The sequence below is a fragment of the Molothrus aeneus genome, unplaced genomic scaffold (genome assembly GCF_037042795.1).
Source record: "Molothrus aeneus isolate 106 unplaced genomic scaffold, BPBGC_Maene_1.0 scaffold_30, whole genome shotgun sequence".
Taxonomy (NCBI): domain Eukaryota; kingdom Metazoa; phylum Chordata; class Aves; order Passeriformes; family Icteridae; genus Molothrus; species Molothrus aeneus.
This window is the reverse complement of record NW_027098964.1, coordinates 4,764,307-4,780,228: the sequence shown is the minus strand read 5'-3', so window position 1 is coordinate 4,780,228 and position 15,922 is coordinate 4,764,307. Positions and strand designations below refer to the sequence as shown.

Below are 15,922 nucleotides of genomic sequence, written 5' to 3'. Positions count from 1 at the left end.
CCCACCAAAATTCCCATTTTTTCAACCCAAAATTCTCATTTCCCACCCTAAATTCGCATTTCCTCCCCCAAATTCCCAATTTCCCACCCCCAAATCCCAAAATTCCCATTTTTTCCACCCAAAATGCTGGGACGGGGCCGGTGCCAGAACCCAGAGCTTTATTGAACTGGGATGAACTGGAGCCAAACTGGGACCAACTGGGACCAAACTGGGACCAAACTGGGACCAAACTGGGACCAACTGGGACCAACTGGGATCCGCTGGGGCCGGACTGGGAGCGGCTCAGTTGGTCGAGGGCCTGGGGGAGGAAAAAGGGAGAAAGGAGAAGTGAGGGACGCCCAGGTGTGCCCAGGTGTGCCCTGGGTGTGTCCTGGTGTAATCCAGGTGTGCCCAGGTGTCCCCAGGTGTGCCCAGGTGTGTCCTGGTGTGTCCTGGTGTAATCCAGGTGTGCCCAGGTGTCCCCAGGTGTGCCCAGGTGTGCCCTGGTGTAATCCAGGTGTGCCCCAGGTGTGCCCAGGTGTGCCCTGGGTGTGTCCTGGTGTAATCCAGGTGTGCCCAGGTGTGTCCTGGTGTAATCCAGGTGTGCCCAGGTGTCCCCAGGTGTGTGCCCCAGGTGTGCCCTGGTGTGCCCCCAGGTGTGTCCCCAGCTGTACCCAGGTGTGTCCCCAGGTGTGTCCCCAGGTGTCCCCAGGTGTCCCCAGATGAGCTCCCAGGGGTCCCCAGCTGTACCCAGGTGTTCCCAGGTGTCCCCACTTTGCCCACTCCACGCTGAGGATCAGGTGGTGTGACCCCCCCAGATGAATGCCCAGGTGTGTCCCCAGGTGTCCCCAGGTGTCCCAGGTGTACCCACTTGGCCCACTCCACGTTCAGGATCAGGTGGTCGTAGCCGAAGCCGGACACGCCCGCGATGGCTCTGGCCGCGTCCTCGCGCCGGTGGAAGCTGATGAAGGCGAAGCCCTGGGGGACACACCTGGCTCAGCACAGCTGGCTCGGCACACCTGGCTCAGCACAGCTGGCTCGGCACACCTGGGCACAGCTGGGCACAGCTGGGCGGGGCTGCCCCGCCCCAGGTGACGGTGCCCACCTTGGACTGGCCCGTGGTCTTGTCCTTGGCCAGGTAGATGCGGGAGATGGAGCCGAAGGGGCGGAACAGCTCCTGCAGGTCGGTCTCGCGCGTGTCCTCCGACAGGTTGGTGACGCGGATGGTGGCGTTGTCATCGGCTGGGGACAGGTGAGGCAGGGCCTCAGGTGAGCCCCAGGGGCACTCCCAGGGGCCACAGGAGTGGGGTTTGTCCCCTCAGGTGTGCCCAAAAGCTGCCCAGGTACCCCAGGTGTGTCCCAGGTACCCCCAGGTGTGTCCCAGCTGTCCCCAGAGCCCCCCAGGTGTGTCCCAGGTACCCCAGGTGTGTCCCAGGTACCCCCGGTGTGTCCCAGCTGTCCCCAGGTGGATCCCAGGTGTCCCCAGGTGTGTCCCAGGTACCCCCAGGTGAATCCCAGCTGTCCCCAAGTGTGGTTCTTCTCCCCCAGGTGCATCCCAGATGTCCCCAGAGCCCCCCAGGTGTGTCCAGAGCTCCCCAGGTGTCTGTCCTCAGGTGTGTCCCAGGTGTCCCCAAGAGCCCCCCAGGTACCCCCAGAACCCCCCAGGTGTGTTTTTATCCCCCCCAGGTGCCCCAGGTGTGTTTTTCTCCCCCCCCCCAGGTGTCTCCAGGTGTCCCCAGGTGTGTGTTCCTGCCCCCCCATGTGTCCCCAGGTGTGTTCCCCAGCCCCCCAGGTGTCCCCAGGTGTGTTCCCCAGCCCCCCAGGTGTCCCCAGGTGTGTTCCCCAGCCCCCCAGGTGTCCCCAGGTGTGTTTTTCTCCCCCCCAGGTGCCCCAGGTGTGTTCCCCAGCCCCCCAGGTGCCCCAGGTGTGTTCCCCAGCCCCCCAGGTGCCCCCCAGGTGTGTTTTTCTCCCCCCCAGGTGCCCCAGGTGTGTTCCCCAGCCCCCAGGTGTCCCCAGGTGTGTTTTTCTCCCCCCCAGGTGTCCCCAGGTGTCCCCACCTCTGCGGTTGGGCTGCATGGACTCCCCGCGCCGGCTGGCGCCGTCCCTCAGGCTGGGCGGGACGTACTTGCCCGTCTTGCTCACCTGGGCGGCCACCGGCTCCGGCTCTGCAGGGGGGACAGGTAAGGGGACAGTGGGGACAGGTGAAGGGACAGGTAAAGGGACAGGTGGGGACAGGTAAAGGGACAGGTGAGACAGGTAAAGGGACAGGTGGGGACAGGTGAGGAACAGGTGAGGAACAATCCCAGCTGCTCCTTCTGCACGGGGCCACCACAACGGGGCCACCACGGTGACCTTGGGGCCACCACAAGGGTACAAAAATGGGAAAAATATGGGAAAAATTCCCAAAAAAAGTGAGATTTGGGATTTGGGGTCCAACCTCCTGGAAGTTTCTTCTGACCCATGGAGAGCCCCAGCAGATCCTTCTGCACGGGGCCACCACCACAATGGGGCCACCATGGTGAAGTTTGGGCTACACAACCTCAGAAAAACAGGGAAAAAACCAGGAAAAATCCCCAAAATTCCCCCAAAACCCCAGAATTTGGGATTTTGGGGTCCCACCTCCGGGCAGCTTCTCCTTCTCCACCATGGAGAGCCCCAGCTGCTCCTTCTGCACGGGGCCACCACCACCACAACACCAATGGGGCCACCGTGGTGATGTTTGGGCTACGCAACCTCACAAAAACAGGGAAAAAAACAGGGAAAAAACCAGGAAAAATCCCCAAAATTCCCCCAAAACCCCAGAATTTGGGATTTTTGGGGTCCCCAAAATTTGGGATTTTTGGGGTCCCACCTGCGGGCAGCTTCTCCTTCTCCACCATGGAGAGCCCCAGCAGATCCTTCTGCACGGGGCCACCACAGCGGGGCCACCACGGTGACCTTAGGGGCTATGGAACCTCATAAAAATGGGGAAAAAAAAGGGAAAAAACCCAGGGAAAATCCCCAAAATTGCCCCAAAAACCCCAGAATTTGGGATTTTTGGGGTCCCACCTCCGGGCAGCTTCTCCTTCTCGCCCGTGGACAGCCCCAGCTGCTCGGCCAGCTCCTTCTGCATGGGCCCCAGCGTGTCCTTGTAGGGGCAGCGCGTGGTCCAGTGGTCGCCCTTGCAGATGCGGCACGAGACGATCTTCTGGCCCTTGAGCTTGTTCATGGGGTCCTCCTCCTCCTGGCAGTTCAGGTCCTGCATGGGGACACACCTGAGATAGACCTGAGCGCACCTGGGGACACCTGGGGACAGCTACGGACACCTGGGGACAGCTACGGACACCTGGGGACACACGTGGGTATGGGGCACACCTAGAGATGCTCATGGGGCACACCTAGAGATGCTCATGGGGTTCTCCTCCTCCTGGCAGTTCAGGTCCTGCATGGGGACACACCTGAGATAGACCTGAGCGCACCTGGGGACACCTGAGATAGACCTGGGGACAGCTACGGACACCTGGGGACAGCTACGGACACCTGGGGACACACGTGGGTATGGGGCACACCTAGAGATGTTCATGGGTCCTCCTCCTCCTGGCAGTTCAGGTCCCGCATGGGGACACACCTGAGCGCACCTGGGGACACCTGAGATACACCTGAACACACCTGAGATACACCTGGGGACACCCGGGGACATTTTTTTGGGGCACACCTGGGGACACTTTTTGGGGCACACCTGGGGACATGTTTTGGGACATTTCTGGGGCACACCTGAGGACATTTCTGGGGCACACCTGGGGACATTTTTTGGGGCACACCTGGAGACACCTGAGGACGTTTTTTGGGGCACACCTGGGGACGTTTTTTGGGGCACACCTGGGAACATTTCTGGGGCACACCTGAGGACACTTTTTGGGGCACACCTGGGGAAATGTTTTGGGACATTTCTGGGGCACACCTGGGGACGTTTTTTGGGGCACACCTGGGAACATTTCTGGGGCACACCTGAGAACATTTCTGGGGCATACCCGGGGACATTTCTGGGGCACACCTGGGCACACCTGAGAACATTTCTGGGGCACACCTGAGGACATTTCTGGGGCACACCTGGGCACACCTGAGGACGTTTTTTGGGGCACACCTGAGGACATTTCTGGGGTACACCTGAGAACATTTCTGGGGTACACCTGGGCACATTTTTGGGGCACACCTGGGGACACTTTTTGGGGTACACCTGGGCACATTTTTGGGGCACACCTGGGCACACCTGGCCGTACCTCCTTGCTGGTGATGAAGGTCATGAAGACGTCGTCGCTCACGGTCGTCGTGGCCACGTTGGGCCCGGGGGCGTCGAACTCGGAATTCCCAAATTTCTTCCAGTTCTGAGGAGAGGGAAAAACGGGAAAAGGAGCCTGAAAATCCTGGGAAATTCGGGAAATTTGGGATTCCAGCCCCGTTCCCATGGCGACACCTGAACCCCCCCTGGTTCCCATTCCCAGGTAAATCCCAGTTTTCCCAGGTAAATCCCATTTTTCTCAATCTCATTTTTCCCATTCCCAATCCCATTTTTCCCAGGTCAATCAAATTTTCCCATTTTTCCCAATCCCATTCCCAGGTAAATCCCATTTTTCCCAGGTAAATCCCATTCCCAATCCCACTTTTCCCATTCCAATCACACTTTTCCCATTTTCCCAAATCCCACTTTTCCCAATCCCAAATCCCATTTTTCCTAATCCCATTTTCCACAGGTAAATCCTGTTTTTATCCCATTTTCCCATTTTAATCCCCTTTTCCCCAATCCCGTTTTCCCCATTTCCCAATCCCATTTTTCCCCATTTTCCCCATTCCCAATCCCATTTCCCCATTCCCAATCCCATTTTAATCCCATTTTATCCCATTTTTCCCCATTTTCCCATTCCAAATTTGATTTTTCCCATTCCCAATCCCATTTTTCCCATTTTAATCCCATTTTAATCCCATTTTTCATCCCACTTTTCCCATTCCCTATTTAATTTTTCCCATTCCCAATTTAATTTTTCCCATTTTAATCCCATTTTTAGCCCATTTTAATCCCATTTTCTCCCGTTTCTCCCTCACCTTGCGCCGGGCCACGGCCTTGGAGGCTTTGCGGGTCTCGATCCGGAACGTTCGGATGATCTGGGATGGGAAAAACGTGGGAATGAGGCTGGAAAACCCAAAAAATCCCGAATTTGGGGTCCACAGCTGCCAAATCTGGGAATTCCTGGAGCACTTGATCCCAAAAAGTCAAAATTTGGGAATTCCCGGAGCACCTGAGCCTCAAAAATCCCAAATTTGGGGTCCACAGCTGCCAATTTTGGGAATTCCTGGAATACCTGATCCCAAAAATCCCAAATTTCGGAACTCCTGGAGCACCTGAATCCCTAAAAAGCCAAATTTGGAGTCCAGAGGTGCCAAATTTGCGATTCGGGTGCCAAATTTGGGGCTCAGAGGTGCCAAATTTGAGTTCAGAAGTGCCAATTTTGGAGGCTCAGGTCCCAAATTTGGGGCTCAGGTGTCAATTTTAGGGGTCCAGAAGTTCCAAATTTGCGGTCCAGAGGCGCCAATTTTGGGGGCTCAGGTGCCAAATTTGGGGTCCAGAGGTGCCAATTTTGGACCTCAGATGCCAAATTTGGAGTTCAGAGGTGCCAATTCTGGAGCTCAGGTGCCAAATTTGGGGCTCAGAGGTGCCAAATTTGAGTTCAGAGGTGCCAAATTTGGGGTCCAGAGGTGCCAAGTTTGAGGCTCAGGTGCCAATTTTGAGGCTCAGGTGCCAAATCCGGAGCTCAGGTGTCAATTTTGGGGTCCAGAGGTGCCAAATTTGGAGTCCAGAGGTGCCAAATTTGGGGTTCAGAGATGCCAATTTTGGGACTCAAGAGGTGCGAAATTTGGGGTTCAGAGGTGCCAAATTTGGGGCTCAGGTGTCAATTTTAGGGTCCAGAAGTTCCAAATTTGGGATCCAGAGGTACCAATTTTGGGGTTCAGAGGTGCCAATTTTGAGGCTGAGGTGCCAAATTTGGGGTCAGGAAGTTCCAAATTTGGGGTCCAGAGGTGCCAGTTCTGGAGCTCAGGTGCCAAATTTGAGCCGAGAGGTGCCAAAGTTTGGGGCTCAGAGATGCCTAATTTGGGGTCCAGATGTGCCAAATTTGAGTTCAGAAGTGCCAAATTTGGGGTCCAGAGGTGCCAAGTTTGAGGCTCAGGTGCCAAATTTGGGATTCGGGTGTCAATTTTGGGGGCTCAGGTGCCAAATTTGGGGTCCAGAAGTTCCAAATTTGGGGCTCAGGTGTCAATTTTAGGGTCCAGAAGTTCTGAATTTGGGATCCAGAGGTACCAATTTTGGGGTTCAGAGGTGCCAATTTTGAGGCTCAGGTCCCAAATTTGGGGCTCAGAGGTGCCGAATTTGGGGCTCAGGTGCCAATTTTAGGGCTCCAAGGTGCCCCCCGTGCCCACCTTGACCTTGCGCCCGTCCTCCTCCTCGCGGTACTCGGTGATGGTTTTGATGTTGCCATTGACGACCTCCTTGGGGGAGGGGAGGGGACCTGGGGACAGCGACAGGTGAGGCCCAGGTGTCCCCAGGTGTGTCCCCAGGTGTGTCCCAGCTGTCCTCACATGTCCCCAGGTGTATCCCCAGGTGTGTCAAGTTTGTCCCAGGTGTGTCACTCCCCCCCAGGTGCCCCCAGCTGTGTCTCCAGGTGTGTCAGGTGTGCCCCAGGTGTGTCCCCACCTGTCCCAGGTGTCCCCAGGTGTCCCCCCAGGTGTCCCCAGGTGTCCCCTCTCACCTCCCTTGAGCAGCTCGGCCTCGGCGCTGGAGGGGCCTCCCAGGACCCCGGGCAGGGGCAGATCCTTGAGGAGCTCAGAGGTGATGACCTTGTCTGGGACAGACAGACGGACACCTGCGCTCAGGGAACCCCCAGGGAACCTCACCTGGGCACAGGTGACCCCTCTCACCTGGGCAGGTCACCCCAGCCTTGCCCAGCTCTCTGTCCCCAAGGACACAGGTGACAGCCCTGAGATGTGTCACCTCTGGCAGGTGTGACACCAATGACAGGTACCACAGGTGTGACAGGTGTGACACCAATGACAGGTACCACAGGTGTGACAGGTGGCACCAATGACAGGTGTCACAGGTGTGACAGGTGGCACAGATGCCACCCCTGACAGGTGCTCCAAGTGCCACGGATGCCACCCCTGATGGTGTCCCAGGTGCCACCCAGACAGGTGTCCCAAGATGTGACAGGTGCCACCGCCCCCAGGTGTCCCAGGTGTGACAGATGTGACAGGTGCCACCCCCCATGTGTCCCGGTGTCACTCACCATCCTCTCCTCCCTCCTCCTCCACCTGGTCAGCCCAGCTGGGCTTGGAGCTGTGGGGACACAACGGCCTCAGGTGCTCCGGTGCCACCCGGTGCCACCCTCAGGTGTCCCTGTCCCCTCCTGTCCCACCTGGTGCCACCCCCAGGGTCTCTCCTGTCCCTCCCCACCCCTCCCTTCCCCTCACGGTCACGGCCCCGCCCGAACCCCCCCGGGACCCCAACCGGGACCTCGGGAACCCCAACTGGGCCCGACCAGGCCTCACAGCCGGGACCTCCCGAGCGGGCCCCGCCAGGCCCCGAGCCGCCGTGACCCCGGTCCCGGTTCCAGGCCCCAAACCCGGTTCCCGATCTCCGGCCCCGTTCCCGGTTCCCAATCCCGGTCCCGATTCCCGTTCCCGGTCCCCTCACACGGCCACAGGCCTGACGCCGCCGCCGCCGCTCCCGATCCACCTCGGAACCCCATGCCGGCCTCAATCCCGGTTCCCGTTTCCAACCCCGCTCCCGGTTCCCGATCCCAATCCCGGTCCCGCTCCCGATTCCCGTTCCCGGTCCCCTCACACGGCCACAGGCCTGACGCCGCCGCCGCCGCTCCCGATCCACCTCACAACCCCTCTCCAACCTCAATCCCGGTTCCCGGCCCCAATCCCGGTTCCCGATCCCGGTTCCCATCCCCGGTTCCCGATCCCGGTTCCCGATCCCGCCCTCACTCGTAGTCCCCGGTCGGCATCGCCTCCGCCGCCCTCACGCCGCCACACCGGAAAGGCCGCCCGCCACTTCCGGTCCGTGGGCGTCACTTCCGGCGGGAGGAAGGCGGGAAGCGCCGCGCGGGGCATGGCGGGAAGCGGTTGCTAAGCAACGCCGCCATGGGGATTGCGGCCTACTCGTAGCGCGGCGCAGAGAATTTGTTTTTAATTGTTTATAACTTATAGGCGCGATTTATTTGAAGAAATATTACAACATATAAAAACTACATAAAGTATCGAGTGGCACCTTGTACAAAGCGGCCGCGGGGGGTTGGGTACAATGCGATAAAAACGGGGGAGAGGGGCCGGGCCCTGAAGGGAGGTTGGAGCAGCACAGAGAGCGTGGAGGGAGGGGAATTAAAAAAAGAAATTATAAAATAAACAAAAGGCAAAGTGGGGAAATAAAAAAGGCTTTGAAAAGATGGAGAAAAGACAGAAAAATGCAGAGAAAGAAAAAAAAAACGAGGGAAAGGAGGGGGGAAATTGAAAAATGAAAGGGAAAATAAGGGGTTAAAAGAGGAAAAAGGGGGAAAAGGAAGGGATATAAAAAAGGGGGAAATTATAAAATGAGGGGAGAAAAGAGAAAAAATCGAAAATTAAAGAAGGAAAAGCTGAAAAAAGGGAGAAAAAAAGGGGGAAAAGCAAAATAAAAGAAGGAAAAAGGAAAAAAGAAAAAAAGGGGGAAAAGAAAAAAGGGAAAAAAGAAAAAAGAGGGAAAGAAAAGAATGAAAAAGAGAAATAAAAGAAGGAAAAGGGGAAAAAAAGAAGAAAAGGGGGGGAAAATAAAAGAAAAAGAAAGACAAAATAAGGAAAAGGGAAAAAAGAAAAAAAAGGGGAAAAAAGAGGAATAAAAAGGAAAATAAAATTTAAAAAAGGCAGAAAAGGCCAATTAAAGGCGAGGCTGAGGCGCCGCAGCCCCGGGTGAGCCCGGCCCCCCCCCGCCCCTCCCCCCCCCCCCCAGGCTCCGCTCCCGGCTCAGGCGGCGCCGGACGACGGGGACGGGACCGGGACAGCGGCAGCGGCAGCCAGGGGACCTGCGGGACAATGGGACAGTGAGGGGACAATGGGGACAGTGAGGGGACAGTGGGGACAATGGGGACAGTGAGGGGACAATGGGACAGTGAGGGGACAATGGGGACAATGGGGACAGTGAAGGGCCAGTGGGGACAGCCAGGGGACCTGCGGGACAATGGGGACAGTGAGGGGACAGTGGGGACAATGGGGACAATGGGACAGTGAGGGGACAATGGGGACAATGGGGACCTGCGGGACAATGGGACAGTGAGGGGACAGTGGGGACAGGGAGGGGCCCTGCAGGGAGCTGGCATAGTGACAGGGAGGGGACACCGTGAGCACCTGTGAGACAGGGTGGGGACACCATGGGGACACCGTGGGGACCTGTGGGATAATGGGGCGGTGACAGGGAGGGGACAGAGGGGACATGGAATGGTGACACCACGGGGTCACTGTGGGGACACTGCAGGGACTGTGGGGTAACGGGGGCGGGGACAGGGAGGGGACAGGGAGGGGACACCATGGGGACACCTTGGGGACACCTTGGGGACACCGTGGGGACACTTTGGGGACACTGTGGGGACACCGTGGGGACACTTTGGGGACACTTTGGGGACACCTTGGGGACACTGTGGGGACACCGTGGGGACACTTTGGGGACACTGTGGGGACACCATGGGGACACTTTGGGGACACTTTGGGGACACTTTGGGGACACTGTGGGGACACTGTGGGGACACTGTGGGGACACCATGGGGACACTTTGGGGACACCTTGGGGACACTGTGGGGACACCACGGGGACACCTTGGGGACGCCATGGGGACACCGTGGGGGTCACTCACCGGCCGTGTCCTGGCGCAGCTTGGCCACAACGCAGGCCTTGATCTCCAGCCCGATGGCCTTGGCCAGGGGAGGGGGCACCGCGTTACCAACCTGGGGACAGACGGACAGACAGGCATGGGACAGGGACAGGGGGACAGGGGACAGACAGACGGACAGACAGACGTGGGACAGGGGAGGGGGCACCGCGTTACCAACCTGGGGACAGACGGACAGACAGACATGGGACAGGGACAGGGGGACAGGGGACAGACAGGGGGACAGGGCAGGGGCACCGCGTTACCAACCTGGGGACAGACGGACAGTGGGACAGGGGACACAGGGACAGGGGGATAAGGGACAGATGGACAGGGGACAGAGGGACAGGGACATAGGACGGGGGACAGGGGACAAAAGGATGATGGGACAAAGGGACAACGGACAATGGGGACAATGGACAGTGGGACAAGGGACAGTGGGACAAAGGGAAAACGGACAACAGGACAGTGGGACAAGAGGACATGGGGGTGGTGACACTGCAGGGACAAAGGGACAATGGACAAGGGGACAAGAGACAAACGGACAATGGACAAAGGGACAAGAGAACAGTGGGACAATGGACAAGGGGACAAAGGGACAATGGGCATAGGACAAGAGGACAGTGGGACGAGAGGACATGGGGGTGGTGACAGAGAGGGGACAGGGTGGTGACACTGCAGGGACAAAGGGACAATGGACAATGGGACAAGAGGACAATGGGGACACGGGGACAGCAGCTGGTGGCACGCACCTGTCTGTGCTTGTCCAGGATGTTGCCGAAGAGCCGGAAGGTGTCGGGGAAGCCCTGGGAGCGCGCGCACTCCCGCACGCTGACCACGCGGTGCTGCTCGGGGTGCAGCACCCGGCCCTGCCACGGACACCAGAGAACGTCAGATCCGACTGGGGACCACCAGAGAACGTCACACCCAACGTGGGGGACATTGGTGACCATCACACCCAGCGTGGGGACCACCAGAGAACGTCACACCCAACGTGGGGGACATTGGTGACCATCAAACCCAACATGGGGGACATTGGTGACCATCAAACCCAACATGGGGGACATTGGTGACCATCAAACCCAACATGGGGGACATTGGTGACCATCATACCTAATGTGGTGACCACCAGAGAACATCACACCCAGTGTGGGGGACACCAGAGAACGCCACACCCAACGTGGGGACCACCAGAGAACGCCACACCCAACGTGGGGGACACCACAGACCATCAAATCCAACATGGTGACCACCAGAGAACATCACACCCAACGTGGTCGACATTGGTGACCATCAAACCCAACCTGGTGGACCTTGGTGACAATCAAACCCAACTGTTGGGACATGGTGGCTACTAGAGACCAACATGGCGGACATTGGTGATCATCACACCCAACATGGGGACCACCACAGACCATCAGATCCAACATGGTGGACACTGGAGACCATCACACCCAACGTGGTGGCCACCGGAGAACATCACACCCAACATGGGGACCACCACAGACCATCAGATCCAACGTGGTGGACACTGGAGACCATCACACCCAACCACTGGGACATGGTGGCCACTGAACACCACCAACCCCACCCAACTGTTGGGACAATGACCATTGGCCACCATCAAGGGTTGGGACATGGTGGCCATCGGACACCACCAAGCAACCCACCCAACTGTTGGGACAACGATGACCATTGGGAACCTTCAAGGGTTGGACATTGGTCACCACCACCAACCCCACCCAAGAGCTGGGACAACGATGACCACTGGACACCACCACCAAGCAACCCACCCAACTGTTGCGCCAATGACCATTGGCCACCGTCAAGGGTTGGGACATGGTGGCCACTGGAGACCATCAAACCCAACCACTGGGCCAACGATGACCATGGACACCCCCACGAGGCCCCGCCGCCGGTGGTGCCCGCGGTGTCCCCACCTGCTTGCCCATGGGCTCGGGGTTGGTGACGGTGGTGCTGAAGAAGCCGTCCCACTCGAGGCGCCCGTAGAGCCCGGCCCAGTGGTTGTGGCGGTTGCCGGTGTGCGGGAGGCACCACGGGATGAGCGTGTTGAACTGCCGGTCGGCCGGGTCGCACGGCTTCCCTGGGAGACACCGAGAAACCCAACCGTGGGACAACCCAGCACGGGCCACCAGCAGGGGCTGGGACGGGGCGGCCGCTGGACACCACCACCAAGCCCACCCAAGGGCTGGGACAGCGATGACCACTGGGAACCTTCAAGGGTTGGACACTGGACACCACCAACCCCACCCAACTGTTGAAACAACGATGACCACTGGGAACCTTCAAGGGTTGGACACTGGACACCACCACCAAGCCCACCCAAGGGCTGGGACAGCGATGACCACTGGGAACCTTCAAGGGCTGGACACTGGACACCACCACCAAGCCCACCCAAGGGCTGGGACAGCGATGACCACTGGCCACCATCAAGGGTTGGGACATGGTGGCCACTGGAGACCACCAAACCCAACCAATGGGACATGGTGGCCATTGGTCGCCACCACCAAGCCCACCCAAGGGCTGGGACAGCGATGGCCACTGGGAACCTTCAAGGGTTGGACATTGGTGACCACCACCAACCCCACCCAACTGTTGAAACAACGATGACCACTGGGAACCATTAAGGGTTGGGACATGGTGGCCACTGGAGACCACCAAACCCAACCAATGGGACATGGCGGCCATTGGACACCACCACCAACCCCACCCAACTGTTGGGACAATGACCATTGGCCACCATTAAGGGTTGGGACATGGCGGCCATTGGACACCACCACCAAGCCCACCCAACTGTTGGGACAACGATGACCACTGGTCATCCCCACCAACCCCACCCAAGGGCTGGGCCAATGATGACCACTGGACACCATGACCAGCCCCACCCAAGGGCTGGGACAATGACCATTGGGAACCTTCAAGGCTTGGACATCGCTCACCCCCACCAACCAAAAAAACCCAAAATTTGGGGAAAAAGACCCCTCCAGCCCAGGTGAGGACGTGATTACGGAGTCCCACCACGCACCTTCGGCGCAGGAGCAGACGCCGCGCAGGGCGCCGGAGCTGCTGCGGCCGTTCTTGCGCTCGTGGTGGGTGTAGCGCAGCTTCCTGGTGCTGGTGCCGTCCGAGAGCCGCACCTCGATGTTGGGCAGGTCCCGCCAGTCGGAGCCGGGCGCCAGCGGGATGTGCCGCATCCGCGCCGCCACCAGCGCACTCATGTCCTGCCGTGGGGGACGGTGGGCATCAGTGGGGGACGGTGGGCATCAATGGGGGACGCTGGGCACCAATGGGGGACGTTGGGCACCATTAGGGGATGGTGGGCATCAATGGGGGACGTTGGGCACCATTGGGGGATGTTGGGCACCATTGGGGGATGTTGGGCATCATTGGGGGACGCTGGGCACCAATGGGGGACGTTGGGCACCATTAGGGGATGGTGGGCACCAATGGGGGACGTTGGGCACCAATGGGGGACGTTGGGCACCATTGGGGGACGTTGGCCATCAGTGGGGGACGTTGGGCATCAATGGGGGACATTGGGGGATGCTGGGCACCATTAGGGGACGTTGGGCATCAATGGCAGATGTTGGGCATCATTAGGGGATGTTGGGGGATCTTGGGCACCACTGTGGGGTGTTGGACACCAATGGGGGATGTTGGACCCCAACAGGGGACAGTGGGCATCACTGGGGGACGTTGGGCACCATTGGGGGATGCTGGGCATCAATGGGGGATGTTGGGCACCACCAGTGGTTGTTGGGCACCATTCCACAATTCCCAGCACCTCCACCATTCCCACCATCTCCACCATTCCCAACATCTCCACCAGTTCCCAAAATCTCCACCATTCCCATCAACTCCACCATTCCCAGCACCTCCACCATTCCCACCACCATTCCCACCAGTTCCCACGGTTCCCCCATCCCGATTTTGGGCACGGCCACCCCAGGAAGCCGCGGGGCTGCTCCGGCGGGACCCGGCGGGACCTGGTGGATCCCGTTCCCACCGTTCCCACCGTTCCCACCTTGCAGATGTGATCCCTGAGGATGGGCTGGTACTGGGAGCCGCGGATCTGGCGCTGGAACCACGACTGGGGCTCGCCATTGTAGGAGATCTCCAGCGCCGAGGCGCCGTTCCGGATCTCCGGCAGGTCCGACATCGTGTCCCGCACCGTGATGGTGCGGAACGGGCCCGAGTACGTCCTGGGGGGCACGGAATCCCCGGCTTGGAACCCCCAACTTGGAACCCCCAACTCGGAATTCCCAACTCAAAATCCCCAACTTGGATCTCCCAACTTGGATTTCCCAACTCAGAATTCCCAACTCGGAACCCCCAACTCGGAACCCCCAACTTGGAACCCCCAACTCAGAATTCCCAACTTGGATTTCCCAACTCAGAATTCCTGACCTGGAGCTCCCAGCTTGGATATCCCAGCTCACAATTCCCAGCTCAGAATTCCCAACTTGGATTTCCCGACTTGGAGCTCCCAATTCAGAACTCCCAAGTTGGAAGCCCCAGCTCAGATTTCCCAGCTCGGAATTCCCAACTTGGAGCTCCCAACTTGGAATTCCCAACGTGGAACTCCCAACTCAGAATTCTCAACACCAAAATTCCCAAACCGGAATTCCCAACTCAGAATCCCCAATTCCCAAGTGCCAAATCCCCAATATCGAATCCCAAAGTGCCAAATCCCCAACTCAGAATCCCCAGTTCCCAACACAGAATCCCCAAGTGCCAAATCCCCAACATCAAATCCTAAAGTGCCGAATTCCCAAACTGGAATTCCCAACTCAGAATTCCCAATTCCCAAGTGCCAAATCCCCAACATCGAATCCCAAAGTGCCGAATCCCCAACTCAGAATCCCCAGTTCCTAACACAGAATCCCCAGTTCCCAAGTGCCGAATTCCCAAACCGGAATTCCCATCGGGTTCCCGGTGTTTCCCGGTGTTTCCCGGTGTCCCCGGGCTCCCACCCACCGGGTGATGTTGCTGACGAATTTCTTGTCGTCCACCACGACGCTGAGCTGGCAGGCGCGGGGGGCGAACACGTGCAGGGGCTCGGGGAACATGGGCAGCTTCTCGCCCGGCGCCGCCGCCAGCACGATGGCACGGCGCCGCGTCTGCGCCACGCCGTACTGCCCGGCCTGAGGGGACAAAGGGGACAATGCTGTCACCATGGGGACACCGAGCCTGAGGGGCCACCCCAAGGGACGATGGCACGGCGCGGCGTCTGCGCCACGCCCTACTGCCCGGCCTGAGGGGACAGTGCTGTCACCATGGGGACAGAGCCAGGGCCACCCCATTGTCACCATGGGGACACAGAAACAGGGCCACCCCAAGGGACACTGCCCGGCCTGAGGGGACAGTGCTGTCACCATGGGGACACAGAAACAGGGCCACCCCAAGGGACACTGCCCGGCCTGAGGGGACAGTGCTGTCACCATGGGGACAGAGCCAGGGCCACCCCAAGGGACACCGAGCCTGAGGGGCCACCCCAAGGGACGATGGCACGGCGCCGCGTCTGCGCCACACCGTACTGCCCGGCCTGAGGGGACAGTGCTGTCACCATGGGGACAGAGCCAGGGCCACCCCAAGGGACACCGAGCCTGAGGGGCCACCCCAAGGGACGATGGCACGGCGCGGCGTCTGCGCCACGCCGTACTGCCCGGCCTGAGGGGACAGTGCTGTCACCATGGGGACACAGCCAGGGCCACCCCATTGTCACCATGGGGACACAGAAACAGGGCCACCCCAAGGGACACTGCCCGGCCTGAGGGGACAGTGCTGTCACCATGGGGACACAGCCAGGGCCACCCCAAGGGACACTGCCTGGCCTGAGGGGACAACCCCATTGTCACCATGGGGACACCGAGCCAGGGCCAAGCCAGGGGACACTGCCAGGGCCACCCCAGGGGACGGGTCTGCCTCTGGAGGGGACGGGTCTGCCTTTCTGCCTTTGGAGGGGACAGTTCCTGTGGTGGCCATGGCCATGTG

The 15,922-nt window shown here is 59.2% G+C and overlaps 2 protein-coding genes across 3 annotated transcripts in view; both read right to left on the bottom strand.

Annotated features, from left to right (window-relative positions):
- Positions 1-141: 141 nt before the first annotated feature.
- EIF3G (eukaryotic translation initiation factor 3 subunit G) lies at positions 142-8,082 on the bottom strand. Of its 2 annotated transcripts, XM_066570494.1 has the most exons (11): positions 7,999-8,082; positions 7,293-7,342; positions 6,759-6,851; positions 6,430-6,518; positions 5,059-5,118; positions 4,239-4,343; positions 3,028-3,217; positions 2,037-2,144; positions 1,085-1,221; positions 851-957; positions 142-298 (listed from the first exon to the last, which is right to left on the bottom strand). In XM_066570494.1, the coding sequence occupies exons 1-11, from the start codon at positions 8,016-8,018 to the stop codon at positions 283-285; spliced, it is 975 nt and encodes a 324-aa protein (XP_066426591.1). In that variant the 5' UTR covers positions 8,019-8,082; the 3' UTR covers positions 142-282. The 2 variants fall into 2 exon arrangements, with proteins under 2 accessions (XP_066426591.1, XP_066426592.1); XM_066570495.1 differs by lacking the exon at positions 6,759-6,851 and having other exon boundaries at positions 7,999-8,071.
- Positions 8,083-8,210: 128 nt separating this feature from the next.
- DNMT1 (DNA methyltransferase 1) overlaps positions 8,211-15,922 on the bottom strand; it is a 28,077-nt gene continuing 20,365 nt past the window's right edge. Inside the window, exons 28-34 of the mRNA XM_066570320.1 lie at positions 14,906-15,072; positions 13,953-14,130; positions 12,954-13,149; positions 11,848-12,011; positions 10,660-10,776; positions 9,893-9,983; positions 8,211-9,068 (exon numbers count right to left, since the gene is read on the bottom strand). Coding sequence (XP_066426417.1) covers positions 9,010-9,068; positions 9,893-9,983; positions 10,660-10,776; positions 11,848-12,011; positions 12,954-13,149; positions 13,953-14,130; positions 14,906-15,072 — 972 coding nt within the window. The 3' untranslated portion in view covers positions 8,211-9,009. The remainder of the gene's footprint in view (positions 9,069-9,892; positions 9,984-10,659; positions 10,777-11,847; positions 12,012-12,953; positions 13,150-13,952; positions 14,131-14,905; positions 15,073-15,922) is intronic.